This window comes from Schistocerca serialis, chromosome 1, assembly GCF_023864345.2.
Source record: "Schistocerca serialis cubense isolate TAMUIC-IGC-003099 chromosome 1, iqSchSeri2.2, whole genome shotgun sequence".
NCBI classification, from domain to species: domain Eukaryota; kingdom Metazoa; phylum Arthropoda; class Insecta; order Orthoptera; family Acrididae; genus Schistocerca; species Schistocerca serialis.
The window spans coordinates 832,484,868-832,510,943 of NC_064638.1; the positions used below are offsets into that span (position 1 = coordinate 832,484,868).

At 42.7% G+C, this 26,076-nt stretch overlaps 1 protein-coding gene across 1 annotated transcript in view; it reads left to right on the plus strand.

The window, feature by feature from the left end:
- Positions 1-2,553: 2,553 nt before the first annotated feature.
- LOC126484820 (thyrotropin-releasing hormone-degrading ectoenzyme-like) overlaps positions 2,554-26,076 on the plus strand; it is a 297,846-nt gene continuing 274,323 nt past the window's right edge. The window contains exons 1-2 of the mRNA XM_050108419.1: positions 2,554-2,680; positions 16,865-16,956. Of these exons, the coding sequence (XP_049964376.1) occupies positions 16,882-16,956 (75 nt within the window). The 5' untranslated portion in view covers positions 2,554-2,680; positions 16,865-16,881. The remainder of the gene's footprint in view (positions 2,681-16,864; positions 16,957-26,076) is intronic.

Consider the following 26,076-nt stretch of genomic DNA (forward strand, 5'->3'; position numbering starts at 1 on the left):
CGCAACTTCACTCCCGAAGTCCTTGGCGAGGGGCCGGACGGAGTGGCCGAGTGGTTCTAGGCGGTACAGTCTGGAACCGCGCGACCGCTACTGTCGCAGGTTCGAATCCTGCCTCGGGCGTGGATTTGTGTGATGTCCTTAGGTTAGTTAGGTTTAAGTAGTTCTAAGTTCTTGGGGCCTGATGACCTGAGAAGTTAAGTCCCATAGGGCTCAGAGCCATTTGAACCTTGGCGGGGTCCATCTTTGTAACCATGTCACCATGCAGCGAGGTACAGAGGGGCCCAACAACATGCCGGTTGGACCGCTCGGGATTGGCATCACGTTCTCTTCACCGATGAGTGTCGCATATGCCTTCAACCAGACAATCGTCGGAGATGTGTTTGGAGGCAAACCGGTCAGGCTGAACGCCTTAGACATACTGTCCAGAGAGTACAGCAAGGTGGAGGTTCCCTGCTGTTTTGGGGTGGCATTGTGTGGGGACGACGTACGCCGCTGGTGGTCATGGAAGGCACCGTAATGGCTGTACGATACGTGAATGCCATCCTCCGACCGACAGTGCAACCATATCGGCAGCATACTGATGAGGCATTCGTCTTCATGGACGACAATTCGCGCCCCCATCGTGCACATCTTGTGAATTACTTCCTTCAGGATAACGTCATCGCTCGACTAGAGTGGCCAACATGTTCTCCAAACATGAACCCCATCGAACATGCCTGGGATAGATTGAAAAGGGCTGTTTATGGACGACGTGACCCACCAACCACTCTGAGGGGTCTATGCCGAATCGCCCTTGAGGAGTGGTACAATCTGAACCAACAATGCCTTGGTGAACTTGTGGATAGTTTGGCACGACGAATACAGGCATGCATCAATGCAAGAGGACGTGCTACTGCGTATTAGAGGTATTTCTGTGTACAGCAATCTGCACGACCACCTCTGAAGGTCTCGCTGTACGGTGGTACAACACGCAATGTGTAGCTTTTATGAGCAATAAAAGGGCGGAAATGATGTTTATGTTGACCTCTATTCCAGTTTTCTGTATAGGATCTGGAACTCTCAGAACCGAGGTGATGCAAAACTTTTTTGGTGTGTGTATTACACTTCCTAAGGATTCGTCCAGAGAATTTCAGTGTGGCAACTGTGTTACCTGGGAATAGTTTTATGCAATCGTTGCAGTTCAGATCTCTCCTTGTGCATATCACCAAACATACGAGTATAACGAATTTGACTGTTTCCAATGATAGTTGGGAAACCGTGTAATCATACAATAGTTGCTATGTGCGCCTATTTGTATGCAATACATTACATTTGCTTATGTCGAGTCTTATCCACCAGTTCCTGCACTAAGCCTTGAGATCTTGTATGCCTTGCAGTATTTCGCTATAACTGTTGCGCCTTCTCTATGTAGAACAGTCTCATGGATCAGTTGACATTATCCACTGGGTCATTTATATATACTGTGAACTGTAATCATCCTAAAAACTCGCTTGGTGCACGCCATAAGTTACTTTTAGGTGCGAAGATATCACTCCGCTTGGCAGCTCGGATTTGTTTCTGAAGATGAAGGTGACAATGACAGAAGTATCCAACTGGATGTATGTAGACAGTTTATCTATCCAAATGATTTCGTAAGTAGACTGAATTTACAACTCTTTAATTCAAATTTCTTACGTGTAGCAACAAATGCACTACGCCATGTAACTTGTGACTTCGACAAACTCGCAAAATTTTGCCAACGATCTTTGGCATCGAATATAAAAAGGCCTCCGTTGCCTTTAGAAGTGCTTCAGATAAGGTATTACGCATTTTAATCTGTTAGGAGCCTTTCGCAGGGTCTAACTCAAACTCACATATGTTTTCTAACTGAACACTAAAACAAGGAAAATGTTAGTGTCCGATATGTGCCTGTTATTGATCAACGGTAATAAAACGTAGGATCAGTTTACAGGTAAACCGGCACAGGTTATGTGTTATCTGACATATTTGACTCGTTTAAATCATCTGGCGCGAGCATCCTGGGACTCTGAAACATTCATTGCCCTGGTGGCAAAAGGTTGTAGTTTTAAAGGTCCACTTGGCATTATCGCCAATGTAAAGTGTTGCCAGTTGGATTCGTAAACATACAGGCGATGTGTTGCTACCAGGGCAGTTAATATCTGTGGATGCTCGCTTATGATGAGTGAAACCAGTAATGAAGATGTATCACACGACCTGTAGTGGTTTAGCTAGACATTAATTATAGAGGTCACTGTGTCCGCTGCAGTCTGTGTATCAGTTTATTAAAGATAGGATCATGATGTAACCTATAGGTACTCAGATGTTGATGCAGCTTTTGATGAAGGTATTGCGAAATGAGTGTCGCTTTCCAGAGACGGTTCCCGTGGCCGTGTCCTTCATTCGGGTCAATTCCATTAGTAGCGGGAAAGGTCTAGTGGTGGTGTGGGACGTGACGGGGTCTCGTGTTGCAATCTACCCACGAGTGCCTTTCTTCTTGGCCGCCGTTCGCGAATTAGCGCTTCCTGCCTGTGGCCACTTACACGGTGCCGCCGACTGCCCTGGTGACGTAGCGCGGGAGAGTCGAGCCTCAGGCGCTGCTCAGTTAGACGACGGGTCAGTCAGGCGTCCAGTATCCACGCACCTCGATAACGAAGGCGCCAGTCGGACAAGCTCTGCCACAGTAAGTATTAACAGCGGATCCTCACCTCAGTTTCACTCAACTGAAGATTATGCTGCAGCATACAGGCTGTACGGTATTCCCTGCCTCTGTCTGTCCTTTTTTATTTTCTCCTGCCTAGCCAAAAACTGAAATTACGATGGAAAACTTAATAATAAAATCTATCTGCTGTATTTATATCCCTGTTGCCCTAAGTCACAGCTTCATCATCTGATGTTATGTAAAGACTTTTGTACTATGTCAACGCACCAGAAACGCTTATCTATGAAACTATAAGTAGGCTGTTTAGGTTTTTATGTTGGTAGCGCCACGTAGCGCTCTGTATGAAAATCACTGGCTGTGCTGTGTGCTGTCTGTGGCTGGTTGGCATTGTTGGAATATTCGCTATTGTAGTGTAGGGCAGTTGGATGTGAAAAGCGCGTAGCGTTGCGCAGTTGGAGGTGAGCCGCCAGCAGTGGTGGATGTGGAGAGAGAGATGCCAGAGTTTTAACGGACGATCTGGACGTGTGTCCGCCAGAAAAAGGAAATTTGTAAAGATGGATGTCATGAATTGATAGATATATATATGATGACTTTTGAACATTATTAAGGGAAATACATTGTTTGTTCTCTATCAAAATCTTTCATTTGCTAACAGTGCCTATCAGTAGTTAGTGCCTTCAGTAGTTAGAATCTTTTATTTAGCTGGCAGTATTGGCACTCGCTGTATTGCAGTAGTTTGAGTAACGAAGATTTTTGTGGGGTAAGTGACTCGTGAAAGATATAGGTTATTGTTAGTCACGGCCATTCTTTTGTAGGAATTATTGAAAGTCAGATTGCATTGCTCTAAAAAAATATTGTGTGTCAGTTTAATGGTGATCAGAATAAGTAAAGAGAGAAATGTCTGAGTACGTTCAGCTTTGCTCAGCTGTTTGAAAATCAAATAAGGTAACAGGTTTACCAGCATAGTCACTTCAAAATTTTTCTAAGGGGACGTTTCAAAACTTGTTGACTGTCATATAAAAAACAAATCAAAAGAATTCACATATATGGATATCTGTGAGTTGACATTGCAATGAAGGTTCTCACATAAAAATAGAAGCCCTGTTGATAGAAGTGTGACTTAAAAATGTACTTCGTCATAGTAAAAGCGTTGTAAAGACAGCATATTGATTTCACTATTAGGTTTTCTATAGTCATTTCACTGTCTTGATTGACAAAGAACAGCCACTCTGTCTACCATGAAATTATTTACTTATTTGTTTAACTTACGGCAATACAAACTGAACAGCAACCAAGGTAATGAATTGCATAATTTTACAAAATAAATAGACCTGAAACCATAAATCTCAAATTAATATCGAAATTTCTAGTCCATTCAAGGGATGCCTTCTGTCACTTCACAGGAATCTTCTAGATTTCCAGGATAAATTCGCTTGCAACAGCTTGTTACAGTGCCTTTTACTGTCTTCTATTCACTGCCACAGTTACATTGAGAAGGTGAAGCCTTTCCTCTTCGGTGGATGATTTCTGCACGGATACTATGGCCTGTATAAGGCCTGTCAACTGCCTTTCAAGTACGTCGCGGTAATTCCATGCCGACTGACATTGTATCAGGTCTTATTACTTATGAGCAATGCTACTCAACGTTTCTGACCAATTTTCAGTTGATGTAGAAATCCATTTCTTGCAGCGATTCTGTCGATATGACAGGTGAGTGCTTGGATTTTAATTGACTCATTCTAAGTATAACCGCATCAGAGTGGACTGGGATCTGTGGCGCTTTAATTACTTTTTCAAATTCCTGTAGAAGGGCAATATGTCTTCGCAGATGTGGTGACACAATGTCGCTTAGAGATGGTAACCAGCAAAGAGAACTAGACCTAATGTATCTGTTATTGTCCTCATTGCTGCATTTCACTGAACATTGATTTTCCTCATCTGTGAACTATTATGTAGGAAAACAGCAGTGGGCGGCAGAGTAGACGAGTGCTAAGGAAGAACATCGCAGTGCTGTAGCTCTTGCGACCAGTGACATACCACTCAGCTTCTGTGTGGTGTAACTGCGAGCTTTCAGCTTTGCTTGGATGTTTTCTAAGTGTTTCTTGCAGGAAAAGGTTCTATCAAGAGTTACACTTAAATATTTTGGTGGAGGAGTCGACCATTAAATCTGACATTTGGCTTTGCATTGCTCATTCTGTTGTTAAGATGATAGCAACTAACTGAAGTTTACAATGGATTGGGTGTAAACCTCCACTTTTTAATGCACTTAATGAAATTATAACATCATGGCTACGCAGAAATACTGTATTTTTTTAAAATTAATATGAGTAGTAAACATTATCACTGACTATATTTTTTTTAAATAAAACTCAGCCATTACGGGTTTCGCATCGGAAAGGTTCGCCATAACAGGTCAGTAAATGTTTTGTACTACCTTTTAAATAATCTGTTGATCACGGATGTGTTTTCAACCTTGTCAACACATTTTTTTAGTATCACTTTGTCTTTAAAAAGAGAGAATCGTTATATGTTTCATTACTAAAGCGCGTAAAAGCAAATATCTATAGTTCCTTGCTGTAGGAAAGCAACATTCCACAAAACTGGTAACAGTGAAACGAAGAATCAATGAGAGCGCACTCGTTATGCAGAACACGAGAGCATAGAATAAGTATAAAATGCATTTTCCGATTGAAAACTAATCTTTCATATCCCAAATGAGGAATGCTTCCGTTGCGCCAAAATAAGTGCACTGAATAGTAATCGCTGATTATTATTTTAATTTGAGCTTCTCTTTTTTTACTTTCATCGAAAAAGTCTGTAGCTGATGAAATAACACGGTAGATAATGAAATTTTTCATAACAGCAATATCGTAAATTACTTTCCTCTTTGCATGCTATCATTTACGAAAATCTCATTTAAGTATCTCAAATTGTAATGAAATATGAGAAATGTTGTGGATATTTCACTCTGGTTTTATCATTGGCGTGATGTGATCGCAAATGGGTGTGTTACATCAGATCAATTTTCTCGACATTGGTGGCAAGTAGAGACCTCCACCCAAATCTAAAGAAACATTCTATATGTCAGCTAAATTTCATAGACAGCAACATACTATGTAATATGCACCAAACCCAAAATCATAGTAACCCATATTTTTCACTGCAAACCTTTTCGAATTTCGCTCAGTGTCCTGTTTCTATGTAAATATGCAATGACCATTAACGAAATGATGGGCACGTCATTGTGAACCTGACATATAAAGCCGTAAGTAATGCAAACCTGATTTTTTTAAGGAATACTTTCTGCACAATAATTCGAGAAAGATTGCAACGCATATAGCCCGATTCTGTCATCGTAGTACGTCGCCGACAGGCAGAAAGAGGGCAAACGATGATGTCGGTCTCCCCTCTTAGACAAACGAATGAACTCGCCCAGAGTTCTGGACGAAAATTGGTCTCTGCGCATCGGCCACCGTATCATGCACGGAACCTAAATGACTCATTCGTAGGTAAATACAAATCGACTCATTGGTAGGGAGTTAGGAAATGTCAAAATTCAAATGGCTCTAAGCACAATGTGACTTAACATCTGAAGTCATCAATCCCATAGACTTAGAACTACCTAAACCTAACCAACCTAAGGATAACACACACATCCATGCCCGAGGTAGGATTCGAACCTGCGATCGTAGCAGCAGCATGGTTCCGGACTGAAGCGCCTAGAACCGCTTGGTCACAGAGGCCGGCTAGGAAATGTCAGTTTACTTACAATAATATGAAGAGAATTATCGTGGAAGATTTTCCGGGTGCACTACATCCCCAACACATTCTCTTGCAGAAACGTTAGAAAATTTGCAGTGCCGTATGTCTCATCGACTTCGGCGTCAAAAGGCCATTTCACTAGATCGTTTGAGCACTTATGGCGGAAAAATAAATCGTGGCGTTGTTTAAGAAACAATTTCGTGATTTTCATGCCCAACATGATCACCACACTTGTCCCCCCCGAGATGTGGATGAAAAATGACGCGACGTTTAGTTTGGTCTGCTTTGTTCTTTTTCTTTTGCTTTTGTCCCGCATCGACGCACGCACGGCATGGTTATTAACGGATTTGGCACGATTAGTGTAATAGTGGCTAGATCCCGCTCATGCTGCCGCCCAGTTACCCTCTGGGATGGAATATGTGTACCCCAACTGTCGGCATCTAGTGTTATTGATGTGAAAGTGAGCTAATTCTTTCTAAATGTTTGGAAATTGTGTAACTGAAGCGGGACTTGGGTACCAACCTGCTAATCCCCTAGTGGGATGAGGGAAACAGCCTAAAATCTACGTCAAGGCTGGATGGCACACCGACCATCGTCGTCTGACCGCAGAGTGGATTCGACCCGGGGCTGGTGCATCTTCCTGTCCTGGAAATGGCACTTTGACACGACGGCTATCAGGGCGGGCCTAGTTTAGTCTGCGTTAGTGGCAACATATCTTTACGAGTTGCTAGCGTAAGTAGCATGTAACACACGATAATATCCGGCATCTTTATGTCTCCGAACATTATCTCAAAATTGCCCTCTAGCTAGAAAGGTTGCACAACGCACTGAAATCGTTGCGCAAGACGATCTATCTACGAGGATGGTGTTACAAACTTTCTGGGATAGTGAAGAAGAGTAAATGTACCAATTTGAATAAGGAACTCGAGTCCGGAAACGACAGGGTCAAAAGGTATAAGCGAAAATCCACTCAAGTTTCGCCTTCGCCTTGTATAGAGGTCAAACTGAGGGCCTCTACTTCCGAAACCTGATCATGCCGTACAGACTTCCCGCTGAATATTCCCCAACACCCTCAAGTAACTTCTCCTGTTAACTGCCTAATAATGCTGCACATAACTCGATGTCAGAGAGACCGAAAATCCTATGTCTTCGGTTGCACAATAATGATTTTCATTTACTTGTACAAGTCTTACAAGCTGTTAAATTTACAACAGTTGTTCAAAATGGCGCCCCCCTGCGTAGATGCAGGCATGGCATCATCGCACAAAGTTCTGCTGTACTCTTTGTAATATACCCAGTATCCTTTTCACTCGGCCCCACAGGAAGAAATCAAGTGGTTTGAGGTTGGCTGAATGTGCTAGCAATGAAACTGGACGTTCTATACCTATTCACTTTTCAGGGGATGTTTGATCTAGTATTTCATTGACTCTCAGTCCATTGAGGTGGGATCCATCATGTTTGAACCACATCTGCTGACTAATAACAAGTGGGATAAGATCCTGGTACCTCGATAGTATGTCTCTGATGAACACTGCGTACACTGGTGCATTTCAGTGGGATGGAAGACGAAACGAGCCTAGTTTGTAATTACTGACTATGCCTGCCCATACGTTGACTGATAATATATTGACTGATAATCTAGACTACTGGCCATTAAAATTGCTACACCAAGAAGTAATGCAGATGATAAACGGGTATTCATTGGACAGATATATTGTACTAGAACTGCCATGTGATTACATTTTCACGAAATTTGGGTGCATAGATCCTGAGAAATCAGTATCCAGAACAACCACCTCTGGCCGTAATAACGGTCTTGATACGCATGGGCATTGAGTCAAACAGAGCTTGGATGGCGTGTACAGGTACAGCTGCCCATGCAGCTTCTACACGATACCACAGTTCATCAAGAGTAGTGACTGGCGTATTCTGACGGGCCAGTTGCTCGGCCACCATTGACCAGACGTTTTCAATTGGTGAGAGATCTGGAGAATGTACTGGACAGGGCAGCATTCGAACATTTTCTGTATCCACAAAGGCCCGCACACGACCCGCAACATTCGGTCGTGCATTGTTGTTGTTGTGGTCTTCAGTCCTGAGACTGGTTTGATGCAGCTCTCCATGCTACTCTATCCTGCGCAAGCTTCTTCATCTCCCAGTACCTACTGCAACCTACATCCTTCTGCATTATCCTGCTGAAATGTACGGTTCGCAGGGATCGAATGAAGGGTAGAGCCACGGGTCGTAACACATCTGAAATGTAACGTCCACTGTTCAATGTGCCGTCAATGTGAACAAGAGGTGACCGAGACGTGTAACCAATGGTACCGCATACCATCACGCCGGGTGATACGCCACTATGGCGATGACGAATACAGGCTTCCAATGTGCGTTCACCGCGATGTCGCCAAACACGGATGCGACCATCGTGATGCTGTAAACAGAACCTGGATTCATCCGAAAAAATGACGTTTTGCCATTCGTGCACACAGGTTCGTCGTTGAGTACACCATCTCAGGCGCTCCTGTCCGTGATACAGCATCAAGGGTAACCGCAGACGTGGTCTCCGAGCTGATAGTCCATGCTGCTGCAAGCTTCGTCAAACTGTTCGTGCAGATGGTTGTTGTCTTGCAAACGTCCTCATCTGTCGACTCAGGGATCGAGACGTGGTTGCACGATCCGTTACAGCCATGCGGATAAGATGCCTGTCATCTCGATTGCTAGTGATACGAGGCCGTTGGGATCCAGCACGGCGTTCCATATTACCCTCCTGAACCCAGCGATTCCATATTCTGCCAACAGTCACTAGATCTCGACAAAGGCGAGCAGCAATGTCGCGATACGATAAACCGCAATCGCGACAGGCTACAATCCGACCTTTATCAAAGTCGGAAACGTGATGATACGCCTTTCTCCTCCTTACACGAGGCATCACAGCAACGTTTCAGCAGGCAACGAAAATCAACTACTGTTTGTGTATGAGAAATCGGTTGGAAACTTTTCTCATGTCAGCATGTTGTAGGTGTCGCCACCGGCGCCAACTTTGTGTGAATGCTCTGAAAAGCTAATCATTTGCATATCACAGCATCTTCTTCCTGTTGGTTAAATTTCGCTTCTGTAGCACGTCATCTTCGTGGTGTAGCAATTTTAATGGCCAGTAGTGTAGAAATACAATCATTTTTGTTAGAATTTTAGTTATTTTCCGCTCAGATCACAGTGATAAACACATCACAGTTTAACACTTTCACATGCAAATGTTTATATCGTTACGAAGATAATATTCTGCCTAGTTGATTGTATAGGAGTTGGTCTCATCGTATTCCTTTTTGGATTATGACTATCTGCACAGGTCTTACTTGTGCAAACAAAAGTGACTGTTTCTTACTACTGAAACTTACAGGTTAAGGCACACTAGCGGGGAGCCAAGTTCGATTATTGTACTACACTTTGCAAGTCGCAACGGACCCTCAAATTAAGTACTTACAAATCTCAGTTGGCTGTACTACTTATCGAAACACATAATGATCTGTTAGTGGCACTACTAAAAGCAATTAGAGGTTACTCTACGAGTTCAGTTCGACCTTAACAACAGGCATCAGATTTATCAAAATACATAAAAGATAGTTCTATGAGTGGTCAAAACTCACATGGACACAGCTGACGATCTAAGTTTCAGATAAAAGGGTACTTGTTGATGAGAATAGTACGATTTTGGTAATTAATCCCATGTCTAAATTTGTCAAAAACTCATCTTATTGTTGCTCCAACCGAAACCAGTTCCAAAGTCAGCCAAACATTATAGTGAAACACATGCAACCATCAGACTGAAAATAGTTACTACAGTAGATTACAGAAGCCAGTTCACAGACGTTGGTCACTGATGGCTCGATTATACGACTGGACGCTCAGAGGGTTCTGCGGCCGTGTAGGCTGGAGATTCCTCGACTTGCGCCAAAGGGTGGGTGGGTTTCGGGTTCCGCTGAATACATCAGGTGTTCACTATACGCAGGAGGTGGCTGCACGGGTAGCAGGGGCTGTTTGACGTGGACTGGGCGGTTTTTTTAGTTTAGAGGGTCTCGGGAAAACACAAAAAGGGCTTCAGCCACAAAGGGTGCAGGCCGAACACAGGAAAAATGTAGATACAGGAACCATCGCTATAACAGTCGTAAATTGTCGTAGTTGTGTTGGGAAAGTACTAGAGCTCCAAGCGCTAGTAGAAATCACAGATGCTCAAATCATTATAGGCATTAAAAGCTAGCTAAGGCCGGAGATAAGCTAAGCCGAAATTTTTGCGAAGAACCTAATGGCGTTCCGAAAGGATTGGCTAAACACGGTTGGCTTGGCGGTGGCGTGTTTGTTGCTGTTAGAAGTAGATTGTTGCGAAGTTGAAGTAGACAGTTCCTGTGAGTTAGTGTGGGCAGAGGTCATTGTTAGCAACCGGAATAAAATAATAATTGGATCCTTATACCGACATCCAAATTCAGATGATACATTTGCTGAAAGGTTCAAAGAAAATTTGAGTTTGACTTCAAACACGTAGCCGACTCATACGATAATATTTGGTGGCGACGTTAATTTACCCTTGGTATGTTGGCGAAAATACATGTTTAATTCCGGAGGTACGCATAAAACAACATCCGAAATTGTGCTAAACGCATTCTCTGAAAATTATTTCGAGCAGTTAGTTCATGAGCCCATGCGAATAGTAAATGGTTGTGAAAACACACTTGACCTCTCAGCAACAAATAATCTTGAGTTAGTAACGAGTATCATAACGGAGACAGGGATGAGTGAACACAGGGTTGTCGTAGGGAGACTGATATTGTAACCCCCAAATCCTAAAAAGTAAACCTATTCAAAACAGCAGATAAAAATTCACTTGACCCCTTCCTGAGAGACAATCCCCATTCCTTCCAAGTTAATGATATAAGTCTAGACCAGATGTGGCTTGAATTCAGAGAAATAGTATCGGCAGCAGTTGAGAGATTTATACTAAATAAATTAACAAACGACGGAATTGATACTCCTTGGTACACAAAACGGGCCAGAACACTGTTGCAGAAACAACGAAACAAACACGCCAAACTTAAACAGACGCAAAATTCCCAGTATTGGCGATCTTTTACAGAAGTTCGAAATTTAGCGCGGACTTCAGTGCGAGATGTTTACAACAGTTTCCACAACGAAACTTTGTCTCGAAACCTGGCAGAAAATCCAAAGAGATTCTGGTGGTATGTGAAGTATGTTAGTAGCAAGAAACAATCAATTCCTTCTCTGCGCGATAGCAATGGAGATACTATCGAAGACAGTGCTGCCAAAGCACAGTTACTAAACACAACCTTCCGAAATGCCTTCACAAAAGAAGATGTACTAAATATTCCAGAATTCGAATTAAGAACAGCTACCAACATGATTAACGCAGAAGTAAATATCCTCGTAGTAGTGAAGCAACTTAAATCACTTAATAAAAGCAGGTATTCTGCTCCAGACTGTTTACCAATTATGTTCCTTTCAGAGTATGCTGATGCATTAGCTCCAATCTTGACAATCATATACAACCGTTCGCTCGACGAAAGATCCGTACCCAAAGACTGGAAAGTTGCTCAGGTCACACAAATATTCAAGAATGGTAGTAGGAGTAATCCACTTAATTGCAGGCCCACATCATTAACGTTAATGTGCAGCACGATTCTGGAACATATATTGTGTTCGAACATTATGAATTACCTCGAAGAAAACGGTCTGATTGCATGCAGTCAACATGGGTTTAGAAAACATCGTTCTTGTGAAACACAACTAGCTCTTTATTCGCATGAAGTGTTGAGTGCTATTGACAAGGGATTTCAGATCGATTCCGTATTTCTGGATTTCCAGAAGGCTTTGATGCTGTACCACACAAGCGGCTTATAGTGAAATTACGTGCTTATGGAATATCGTCTCAGTTTTATGACTGGACTTGTGACTTCCTGTCAGAGAGTTCACAGTTCGTAGTAACTGACGGAAAGTCATCGAGTAAAACAGAAGTGATTTCTGGCGTTCCCCAAGGTAGTGTTATAGGCCCTTTGCTGTTCCTTATCTATATAAACGATTTGGGAGACAATCTGAGCACCCGTCTGAGGTTGTTTGCAGATGACGCTGTCGTTTATCGACTAATGAAGTCATCAGAAGATCAAAACAAATTGCAAAACTATTTAGAAAAGATATCTGAATGGTGCGAAAATTGGCAGTTGACCCTAAACAACGAAAAGCGTGAGGTCACCCACATGAGTGCTAAAAGGAATCCGTTAAACTTTGGTTACACGATAAATCAGTCAAATCTAAAGGCCGTAAATTCAACTAAATGCCTAGGAATTACAATTACGAACAACTTAAATTGGAAGGAACACATAGAAAATGTTGTGGGGAAGGCTAACCAAAGACTGCGTTTTATTGGAAGGACACTTAGAAAATGTTACAGATCTACTAAGGAGACTGCCTACACTACGCTCGTCCGTCCTCTTTTAGAATACTGCTGCGCGGTGTGGCATCCTTATACCATCTACGACTGACGGAGTGTATCGAAAAAGTACAAAGAAGGGCAGCGCATTTTGTACTATCGCGAAATATGGGAGAGAATGCCACTGAAATGATACTTCATTAAAAGAAAGGCGTTTTTCGTAACGACGGAAACTTCTCACGAAATTACAATCACCAACTTTCTCCTACGAATGCGAAAATATTTTGTTTGCACAGAGCTACGTAGGGAGAAACGATCACCACGATAAAATGCGGGAAATCAGCGTGCTATTCGAGATTGGAGTAATAGAGAATTGTGAAGGTGGTTCGATGAACCCTCTGCCAGGCTCTTAAATGTGATTTGCAGAGTATCCATGTAGATGTAGATGTAGATATAAAAGTTCTTCAGATATATATGCCAACATCACAAGCAGAAGAAGAAAAGGTGGAGAAGAGTATGAGGATACTGAACGTGTAACTCAGTATGTAAAGGGAGATGCATATCTAATAATCATAGACGTGTGGAACACTACATTAGAGGAAGAAACAAAGAGAGATAGGAGAGAATATGGTCTTGGTAGTAGAGATGAGAGAGGAGAAAGATCAGTCGAGTTCTGCAACAAATTTCGGTTAGTAATGGCGAATAAACTGTTAAAAAAGAACAAAAGGGAGAAGTATTTTTGAAAAAGTCCTGGAAACACGGAAGATTCCAGCTGATTAATGGTCAAAATGATGGAAAAAGGATTCCGAAATCAGGAATAGATTGTAAGGCTTACACAGGAGCAGATATAAATATAGTTTAGAAAATCGTCCAGAAGTAGGAATGTGGAAAGAAGTGGGATACTGTAGAACTGAGTAATGATGATATGTGTTTGAAGTTCTATAGGACTGCAGATGCTAAGATAATGAATACCACAGTAGGTAAATGAGTGGAGGAAGGGCACTCACAGAAGCGGACCGAACAAATATAGGTAAGAGCAAGGTAACAAAAGAAATCGATAAATGAAGGAAGAACAAAAATACAGGAATACATCAATGTAAGTCACTTAGCAATGAAATAAATAGGAAGTGTAGGTAATCCAAAACGAAATGGCAGCAGGAAAATTGGGAAGAAATAAGAAAAGAACCGGTTTTCGGGAAGACTAATTCAACACATAAAAAAGTTGGAACAACCTTCGGTGAAATTCTCTACGAAGGGAAGGAACTGTCTAATGACTTGATAGAAGAAGAAAGAAGCGTCAATACGGAAGACATAGGGGATCCAACATTACAGTCAGAGTTTAACAGTTTTGGAAGACTTGTGATCAAGTAAGGTGATAGGCATAGATAACATTCCGTCGTAATTTATAAAATCATAGGGAAGGTGGTAAACAAAAGGATTGTTTACGTTGGTTTGTAGAAACTACGAGTATGGAGACGTATCATCAGACATTTGTAAAATATCATCAACAACATCCCAAATACACCAAGGCCAGATAAGTGCGAAAACTATCGCGCAATCAGCCTAACAACTTTGCTTCCAAGATTACTGTACAAAAGAACAGAAAAGAAAACTAAGGATTTGTTAAATGACGAGCCAGCATTTCCGTACGACATTCACATATTTGCCTAAAAAAGAATGAACATCAGATCACATAGTTTCTAATTTTTATTACTTGATGAACGCTGTTTAAGCCAATATCGAGATGGGTCGTCACATTTACTCAGTCTGCTTCTCTTGATTTGAAGGGCATCTGGCGGTGTGTAATTCAGACCGTTTCGTCTTGTTAGGTTGTATCATTGTAAGAATTGGCAAACACCCAGACACTTGAGTTACAGCAATTATTTCTGACGACGAGCAGCAGCGACTGCTTAGTTTTCGCTTGAGTGTCGTGAAAAAGTAGTCTGGCAGTAACTGAGGAAATTCTGTAGACTCGGAATTTCGTCACAATCGTTAGATTCACCGTTCATATTTGTTAGTGAGTGTGTCACCATTAAATTCAACTGAGATTATATTTATTCGTTATGCAAATACTCCAGAAAATCACTGTATTATGCGTTTTTAGTTTTTAAGCTGTAATTGTTTTTCTTGCGGGCTTGAATTTTAAAAGCAGAATTTCTTGCCCCTTACAAAAATTGTGTCACATACACTGGCATTCCTTTCCAGGTTACTATATTATGCATCGTTTCCTAATGTGTTATATTTTGTAGCATAATGTTTATATTTTTTCAGCAAATGCGATGCACTACATCAAGGCAACTGACCAATTACTCTGCAACAATAAGAAAAAGAAAGCACTAACAAGGATTTAATAAATTATTATTGGCTAATTGAAGATGTAGAATTTGAAAGTTTCTCAGCGATAATGTGCTCCAAACCCAGATTCGAACACGACACCTTGCCTTCTGGGAATGAGTCCCCGTTCGCCCACAGTTTTAATGTGCCAGAATGTTTCACAGTCCACTGCAGACTGAAAGATTTATTCCCGATGTGTTACTTGTGTTCCCAATGTTGCCCGAATGTCTTGTTGTACTGAGATGCGCGGGGAAAATGTTGAATTTTTCCCGTTTATATTCAATTTTCACTTCCAGCTGTAATTAGAAATTGCTTATGAGCTGCTGCCTTCACAATCCATCGTGAATTAGAGTCTTTTACAGGTCTTCTCTCTAAAATGTGACTTACAGTCATTATCGCCCTTAACGATATTCTTGTGTAGTTATTTCTTTCTGAGTCCAATATTGTTTTACACACTGAGAACATTAGGTACATTATTCTTTCTGCTGTGGTCTGCTCGATGTACCTACGAATTAGAGTTCTCTCACATTATTGACGTTACAGTAATGTACCTTTTGGTCGGGTGCATGCCTTTTGGCAGATTTCCAGAGCTCTCTTCAATGAGCTGATATTTCTGACACTTATATGACCAATTACAGCAGCCAGTCGCAACTATACTCTTTATTTTGCTCTACGAGTCACGGATGCCTTCACACCCACCTCCAGAAATAGCAAAATTCAGTGTCTTACATGTTGGCAGTCGCTTCGTCTGAAATTCTTCAACCTGTCATAAATTTTGCTTTTCTTCTATCGAAACCTTTATTATGCAGCCTCTTCTCATCACATGACGCCGTCAGTTTCTTTTCCCCCTCTTAACTGGTTTCTGTGCGTGTCTTTTCTCACCTACCCTGTGTAACAGAACCTCATTTCTCATTTTATCTCTCCATTTTTCGTCTTCCATTCCTCTTCATATCCACATCTTAAAATCCTCTCAGCAATTCTCCTTTCTCCGCTGCGTGTTTCGGTACAATCCATTAAAAACTACATACAAAACATTTCACTGGTCTTTTTCTTAATTCTGCATTTACCGCACATCAGAAAATACTATTTGATTACTTGTCATGTTACTGGTTATTTGGCATCCTAGGTACCTAAAATTATCAACTTGTTCCACTAACTCATGTTCCACTAACTCATGAGAAATTTTCACTTTTACCTTCCTTGACAGGGTCATAAAAATTGCGTTAGTCATTTTCACATTTATCTTAATCCAGATTCATTACAACTGGTGTAAAGTTTTTTTAACGTACTGTTTCGTCGTTTCATGGGAGTGGTCCTTGAAACTTGAGTGACAGCAGTATTCACAACGTTAAAATTATCACCACTCAGATAAAAGTGCAGCTGACTGTTTTATAGTCAGTTTCGATACTTCTTTTTAATTATGTCGTTTGTCACCAGTGCCTGCTGAGACTCTAATTGTCAACTGAGAAGGCAGTAAAACTGATCGATTTCAGGGACAAGTTGTCAATTACTGCTAGTAATTTCGACTGGTGTGGAAATATTTCTTGTGGCTTGCCATTAGGAATGAGTTCTGGACTTTTATCACATCCTATTGTTTCCTGCGATGGGTGCTGCTTACCAAAAAAGCTCTACACTACATCAATAACTAAGTTTTGCATTATTTTACTTTTCAGCAAACAAAGCGTGGACCATGCAGCTCCACGCTTTTATTATTGCGCTAGTATGCGCAGTTGCAGCGTCTGGCATCTTTCCGGATGATTTTGGAGTGAGTAAAAACGTCGTCTCATTATTCTCTTAGATTAGAAATAAATCAGTCATTATTATTGTCTCTTCTTCGCGAATGTCAGAGAGTATTTCAAAATTAATTTGTCACTGTGTAACCACTGTGAAGACGAACGCGTTGTAAAGCGATAGAAATCTAACTTTTAAAACAATTTTCTTGCAATAATGTGATTTAGAAAAGTGTAAACATTGCTTTAAGAGATAAACTAAGTATATTTTATACATCGCCGTCAGAAAAAGAAAATCATCATCAGGAGGAACAAAACTGACGTTCTACGTATCGGAACTTTGGAATGTTAGGTCTCTCAATCGGGTTGCATAACTCCACATGACGAAGGCGTCGTCGACATGTGTTAACCACACAAATGAGTATCTGAAGCACACCGATTTCATTTTCCACAGGGTGTCACCAAGCTCTTCCATGGCTCTCTTACCATCAGCTACTTTATGTGGAATGGCGATTTCTGTGAACAGCTGGAAGGCGTCACCATGGGTAGCCCTCTTAGTCCAGTGGTTGACAATTTCTTTGTAGAGCATTAGGTGAGACAGGCGCTGGACGTGGCATCTTTTTTATCGAAGTTATGACAAACGTACTCTTTTTCGTATGGAACCGTGCTGAGGAATAACTCAGTGACTTCCTAAGACACCTGAAGAGTCTCCATGTCAACATAAAATTTACTAAGGAGGTAACAAAGGACCGATACCGATCCTTTTCAGACGTGCTGGTTACGAGGAATGGTCAGAACCTGAATCACAGAGTGTATCGGAAACCGACACACAGGGACCGATACGTACAGAAACTGTGAAATCGTCACCCGAGCGAGGAAAGGGGAATGTGTAATAGACACAACATAAATATGTGGGGCGCAGCACCTCGGCCGTGAGATGCTACACGTGGAATGCGTCCTGCGGAGCAAAGGGTTCTCCACAGGTTGCATAAGAAGTGTCGCGAAAATAACACTCGAAAAACGGACAAGTGGGAAGAAGGTATGTCGGGTATGATAGGTGACGGACAGAATCGGCCGTATGTTGGGCAAAGACGGAATAAAGATTATTTGCAGAACTACCAAGAAGAGTAAACACTGTTTCAGATGACAAAGGACGAAAACAATCCACTTGCAGTGTTGGGAGTATACCGCAACGTGCGTGTGTGGAAATGCCTGCGATACGCGAATACCAGGATTGCTGAACATCAACGTTATTGCGTTTTGGAAGGAGTGGAGAAATCGGCCGTAGCGGAGCGGGCGGTGTTTGAGATCGACCACATAGTAAAAGCCACCGACAAACAGGTTCTCCCTGTGGAGAAGAGCTACGACGCCCGCTTGTTGAAGGAATCCATAGAAATTCTCAAACATGACAGTAGTTTCAACAAGAAAGAAGAGAGCGTCAAGGTAAACGAACGCTAATTTCCGGTACTGCTGCGAACTAACGGTGCAGGTAACAAGAGGGGAACCGCAGCGGTAATAACCAGGGATAAGCCCTCAGGCGTTTGGGCAACAGCTGCATACACACAGTCCCCTGCCGCAGGCTCGGCTCCAGTCCGGCAGCGAGACCTCAGGGAAGTCGTTAAGGAAAATCACGAGTCAAAAACCAAGAGGCATTACGCCAAGACAGTTGTAGTTAAAGAAGAAGCGAAGCAGGCATTGATAAAGCAATAAATACTCGGGTTATGGACAAATGGAGAATATGTGCGAATCTTGAGCTTGAGGTGAGATGATATAGTCACATACTCCTTGACAGAGCGTAGGGGACGATGCGGAAGACCCACACCGCTGTACTAGGCAAGGTCCTAGCGGAGGTGGTTTGCCATTGCCTTCCTCCGACCGTAATGGGGATGAATGATGATTATGACGACACAACAATACCCAGTCATCTCGAGGCAGATGAGAATCCCTCACCCCACCGGGAATCGAACCTGGGACCCCGTGTTAGGGAAGCGAGAACGCTACCGCGTGACCACGAGATGCGGACTGAGGTGAGAAGACAGCAGTATAGATAGTTTTAGAATGAAACTAACAGAAATTACTATAAGGCTAAATCATGGTGGATGAGAGGAAAATATCAGATACGTTTTAGGAAAATGCGGTACGGCGTACACAAAGATTAAACGTAACTTCGAAGAAAGAAAATGTAAAGGCGCTAACCCACGTGGCGTCAATGGAAAAACCTCTAATAAATGCTGGTGAAATTGGAGGCAGATGACCTGAACGACGGAGATTAACTGTGACAGAAGAGAAGGACGAAGTTGATATGGGAGAAATAGATGATCTAATGATGATGTCTGACTTCGGCAGAACTCTGAATGATCTCAGCTCAAAGAAGGTTGCAGGAGCCGATGACGTAAGTTTGTAATTATTGAAATCTATGGAGATGTAGGACCTAGAAGGTTATTTCAGTTGGTGCCAAAATATATGAAGATGAGGACTTAACAGGAAATTTCCGGAAAAAGGAAGATCTGCAGCGGATAGGCACTTGGTGCAGGGAGTGGCAACTGACCCTTAACATAGACAAATGTAATGTATTGCGAATACATAGAAAGAAGGATCCTTTATTGTATGATTATATGATAGCGGAACAAACACTGGTAGCAGTTACTTCTGTAAAATATCTGGGAGTATGCGTGCGGAACGATTTGAAGTGGAATGATCATATAAAATTAATTGTTGGTAAGGCGGGTACCAGGTTGAGATTCATTGGGAGAGTGCTTAGAAAATGTAGTCCATCAACAAAGGAGGTGGCTTACAAAACACTCGTTCGACCTATACTTGAGTATTGCTCATCAGTGTGGGATCCGTACCAGATCGGTCTGACGGAGGAGATAGAGAAGATCCAAAGAAGAGCGGTGCGTTTCGTCACAGGGTTATTTGGTAACCGTGATAGCGTTACGGAGATGTTTAATAAACTCAAGTGGCAGACTCTGCAAGAGAGGCGCTCTGCATCGCGGTGTAGCTTGCTCGCCAGGTTTCGAGAGGGTGCGCTTCTGGATGAGGTATCGAATATATTGTTTCCCCCTACTTATACCTCCCGAGGAGATCACGAATGTAAAATTAGAGAGATTAGAGCGCGCACGGAGGCTTTCAGACAGTCGTTCTTCCCGCGAACCATACGCGACTGGAACAGGAAAGGGAGGTAATGACAGTGGCACGTAAAGTGCCCTCCGCCACACACCGTTGGGTGGCTTGCGGAGTATAAATGTAGATGTAGATGTAGATGTAGATCTTCAGATCGCTGTATGAGGCAGGTGCGGATGAACATGAAAGCTATCGGACCGCTTTGTTTAAAAAGCTATGCTTGGAAACAACTGCCGGCCGGGGTGGCCGAGCGGTTCTAGGCGCTGCAGTCTGGAATCGCGCGACCGCTACGGTCGCAGGTTCGAATCCTGCCTCGGGCGTGGATGTGTGTGATGTCCTTATGTTTGTTAGGTTTCAGTAGTTCTAACTTCTATGGGACTGATGACCTCAGAAGTTAAAGTCCCATAGTGTTCAGAGCCATTTGAACCATTTGGAAACAACTGGCCAGAATAATATATAAAAGAATAGAAAGAATAATTGAAGACTTACTTGACGAAAATCAGTTTGGTTTCAGGAAGGGAAAAAATAATAGAGAAGCAATGCTGTTGCGTTTGGTAGTGGACAAGAGATTGAAGAAAAATTGTATACCTTGTTAATGATCATTCTTCGACAGTGTTAGGTGAAATACACTGCACAACCACATTAATGTGACAACCTGTCACAAGCCTGATGCATCCTTGTGGTAATCCTTTGTGCCATCGAGGATGACGAAATCAAAGAGGAAATTCCACGAAACATTCCCCAGACCGTAACGTTCCCACCTCCGAGCTGGGCCCTTCCGACGACTGTTGCAGGGTGTTTGCTTTCAGGAAATCCGCGCCGTACACGTCAATAGGCAACTGTTCCACGGGGCATAAAAAGCGATTCATCTGAAAATAGCACTTGCCGCCACTAAGCGGACGTCCAGTTGCGATAACTGCGTGCAAATTCTAGCCGTCATGTGGCGGTCGGTTGCTCAACAGTTGCACGTCTATTCGCCAGTACACATGTCCACAGCCGTCGTTCGCCCCTGTCGTCTATGGCCCGTGGTGCACCACAGTTGCCTCGACACCGATGTCGCATGGCGCCATTTTGTAATGCACGGTGTACTTTAATTATGGCGACATGCGAGCAGTTTACATACTTAACAGGGGGAGTATTGTGTTGTCAGTAGAGGAGCAGGAAGAGGAAGAGAAGGAGGAGATTAGTGTTTAACGTCCCGTCGACAACGAGGTCATTAGAGACGGAGCACAAGCTCGGGTTAGGGAAGATAGGGGGAAGGAAATCGGCCGTGCCCTTTCCAAGGAACTTAACCGTTGCGGAAGTGTTTCCAATGTTCATGCCCTTCTGGACGTCAGATAAACTCCGTTTCCGTACCTGGCGACTGTGAGTGGTTATTAAACGTTGACTTCGAACAAAATGGTTCAAATGGCTCTGAGCACTATGGGACTTAACTTCTGACGTCGCCGGCCGGAGTGGCCGAGCGGTTCTAGCCGCTACAGTCTGGAACCGCGCGACCGCTGCGGTCGCAGGTTCGAATTCTGCCTCGGGCATGGATGTGTGTGATATCCTTAGGTTAGTTAGGTTCAAGTAGTTCTAAGTTCTAGGGGACTGATGACCTCAGAAGCTAAGTTCCATAGTGCTCAGAGCCATTTGAAACATTTGAACCTTCTGAGGTCGTCAGTCCTCTAGAACGTAGAACTACTTAAACCTAACTAAGGACATCACACACATCCATGCCCGAGGCATGATTCCTTCCCCCGCGAGCGTAGAGGTCGCGCGGTTCCAGACTGTAGCGCCTATAACCGCTCGGCCACCTCGGTCAGCTGACTTCGGACGTATGCAGTGTTTACGTTAGTGATACTGAACCGTGTAACTGAGCGCAGTTACGGAGGCAGATGAATAAGCACTAATGGAGTGAGAAACGTGGAGGTTCAATGAAGCCGCGTTCGTGTTAGGAAAGGTATAAGGCAGTGCTGTAGGTTATCGCCTGTTTTGGGCAACTTCTACGTCCAAAAAGCAATGAAATAAGTGGAATAAAATTCCGAAAGGATAACGAACATGCAAGGAGAATGTATTTCAATGCTAAGCTCCACAGGCGACTTAGTCTTTCTGGAAATTTGTGGTAAGGTCTTATGGGACCAAACTGCGGAGGTCATCGGTCCCTAGGCTTACACACTATTTAATCTAACTTAAACTAACTTACGCTAAGGACAACACACACACCCATGCTCGAGGGAGGACTCGAATCTCCGATGGGGGTAGCCGCGCGAACAGTGGCAGGGCGCCCATAGACCGCTCGGCTACCCCGCGCGACTAGCCTTTCTGGCCAAAGGTAAGAGAGACTTACTAGACCTGTTGAGAGGAATGGACGGCCTAGCTAGTACGGAACCAGTAAACCATCGATTCTTTAAAGAATCAATATCACATGCATAAAGTAGCTTCAAACGTCTCATTACTTTCCAAATAAGCTAATGTGCTAAATTTTTGACGTTAAGCATGTAAGCGAGAAAAGGTTTAGAAAAGGTTTGAAATTATCTGTAAAGTTTGTTAGAAATCGCTAAGTACTCTCATTATCGAATACTGGATGCATGTAGCCTTGGTAATTTGCCCTTCATTTTATGGAGAAGCTAGTTTTAATATCGTCATATCTCCTGAACTTTGTGTCGTACGGTGATACAATGATGCAAGTACATTCAGTGGTATATGGGCGTATCCCCTTCAAAATGTGTTGCGAACAGAGTTAAGGGTAGAGAGGAAATAAATTAAAACATAATGAGTGACGCTCAAGTTTTACTGCATGTACTGCGAAAATTTGGTAAGCGACGATTTTTTTTTTCATCATTGTTTTTTTTGGGATGTAGGGTGCTATTAGCGAGGAAAAGTTTCTTAAATATTTGAAATGATGTGTAAAGCTTGTTCAAAGTCACTAAGTGCTCTAATTCTCAAACAGCGTATGAATACAATCTGGATAATTTGCACGCCGTAACTTAACGCTGATTCAAGATCAATACACAGTTTCCGACAGCAATACTTGTCTTATTGTGTTAAACCTTTAACTTAAGATTATACCACTTAATGGTTAAATTACAGTAGAATTTTAAATTATTAAATTTGATCCACAATTACATGGAATATTAAAAATTTGTTGCCCTTGAAGCCATGAGATTGTCTGTCTGCATCTAGGACAGTGAACCAAGAACCGTGAGCTGGAGTAGCCGATTAATAATATAATAATGGATAAACAAAACAGGGACGTATAAACTGGAAATGGAACAGAATTTAAAGAAGTGAAGGAATTCTCTTATCTAGGAAGTAGAAATGCGCAGCATTTCCGAAGAAACGAAGTTATCAGAATAAGACCGCACAGGTAAAAAAGCCGTTCTTCTACAAATGTCTTACATATCAGATATTGATACTAACCTGAGGAAGTAGACCCTGAAAGTGTACATTTCGAGTACAGCGTTGTTTAGAAGTGCAAAATGGACGATACGAAGTCTGCAGGAAAAAAAACAGAAAGTATTTGAAATTTTGTGCTATCGAAGAATGCTGAAAATTTAGTATACCGATGAAGTATGAAATAAATAAGTACTAAAAAATACGTGAGGAAAGGAGTCTCTGGAACAGACTTATCAAGAAAATGAGACAAGTTTAAGAGAAATATGGTGGGTCACTTGTCGCTGGAAGAAAGAGTAGACAAAGGACATGACATGCTAAACAGAGTACACAAGACTTTGGATATGGTAAAAGTATCACATAAAGAACGCCACTTTTCAGTGTTCAGTAACATATATATTTATTGATAAAATCCAGTAATATGCACATTACTGCAGTGTGTTCTACCTGTGATTATGTATGGAATTCATTACCTGACAAATAAAGTGAAGCACCGATGACGAGGGGATGGAACAAAATAAAACATTACGGGTAGAGAGGGTATGTGATGCTATTACAGAGATTACAGAATGGAGTCAAATTTATAAAGAATCTGGCAGTATGAGCCCACTTGCATCCTCTCTGGCCTGGATGTATGCACTGTTTCGGTGGGGAGCGGTGCCGTAAAGGCGTTATATCCTCTCCTTAGGCAAATAAGCCTGCAAACGTTGTAGCTGGTCCTTGATATCCTGGGTATTGGCACTGGGACAGATTTGACGCCAGCACTGGTCCCACACACGTTCTATGGGGCGCAGACATGGGGATCTTTCTGGTCACAGAAGAACCTCAACATCAAACAGACAGTTCATAGAAATACGTGTCCAGTATAGAGGAGCATTGACCTATAGAGAAATTCTACCAAGATACTGTAGCATCAGAGGTAACACAAGAGGACTCAGAATGTCCATTATGTACCGCTGTGTCGTCAAACTTCCTTCATTCACTGCCAGCAATGACCAGAAGTCACACCCACGGTTCCCCACACCATGACGCCAGGAGTGACACAAATGTGCCTCTTCAGTCATTGGAAGAATTGGACCTTTCCTTAGGTCACCACCATATTCGCCGACGATGATCATCCGGGATAATGCAGGACAGTGATTCACTGCTGAACGCATTGCGCCGCTATTCATCAGCAGGCAATGCTTTCCAGTCACGGTACCACCCCAAACACAGCCGTTTGTGTTGCGGTGTGTGACGACAGCCTACTCAAGGGACGATAATTTCCTAGCCCGGCTGCTCCTAGTCTCCGACTAACGATGCGAAATGACACAAAATGTTGCAGGGAGTCCATTACTTAAATGGCAGGCCCAGAAGTGACTGGATCACGATGTCCTTGGTGCTCAATACGGCGATACTCCCTGTTGGTGGTCAGACTTGGTTGACAGGAACCTTGACAAGGTAGTTCTAGGCGCTTCAGTCCGGAACCACGCGGCTGCTACGGTTGCAGGTTAGAATCATGCCTCGGGCATGGATGTGTATGATGTCCTTAGCTTAGTTAGGTTTAAGTAGTTCTCAATCTAGGGGACTGATGACCTCAGATGTTAAGTCCCATAGTGCTTAGAACTATATGACCCATTTGAGAATTGACAACAAGTACTCCTGCCCTTACATTCCCATGCAGTCCACCAGCGGACCACTGTCATATCACATATAGATCCCTCAATGAGGCCCCTTTCAAACTGTCAGGTGCTGATAACGCTGTCTCACAAGCATATGCAGCATCTTCATATACTTCATAGTCGTTGCTCAACATCTGACGCTGACAAGAACAACACTAATGCACTCTGATGGCCTTTCTACTTGTCACAGAGTGTTGCAACTCTAATCATTCACACACACACCAATGAGGTGTACATGTAAAAAGTTACATTGACATACCACCATGGTTTCTGGGTACTTCACATTCTTTTGTCAGACAGTGTATTATGTTACTAAAACGTCCTCCATGACTCTGCAGGCACACTCTGGTTCTTTCGATGACATTTTACGTATGTTTTCCACTTCCTTGCGCCTCTAGTTCGGAAACTACAAGCAGAAGCTCGTCATTGTGCTCTGGAAGTGATCGTGGTTTCTTGGCATACACACGAAATATCAGTTACCCCAACAGAAAGAAATCACAAGAGCTGGCTGCCTAGTCATCGTCACCGTTACGAGAAATCACCCGGTCGTGGACCTTCTCTCGTGACAAGTCTGTTGCTGCAATCGATGTGTGACAGGTTGTACAATCTTGTCGAAACCAAACTTCTTCAGCATTCATACGATTCGGTTCAGATAATAAAAGCTCTCTTAACACCTTGCGATGACATTCGCCGTCCACTGTTAATTCCGCCCCCAACCCAAATGCCACTCCAGATAATCTTCGTTGTGAATGTAACGGCTTTATTCATAATTACTCGATAGTTATCTGTGCACCAGTTCCTCAAGTTTGCTTTTTCACGAAGCCATTCAACAGACATTGCACCTTATTTTCTTCATAAAACTGTTGTACGCGCCTTGCTTGGCAAGCATCCAATGGACAAATACTCGGCGCTTTTCGTGATCGTGTGGCTTCAGTTCTTCCGTCAGTTGGATTTTATAGGCCCAAAGGTGTCGAACTTCTTGCAGAATAGTTGCAT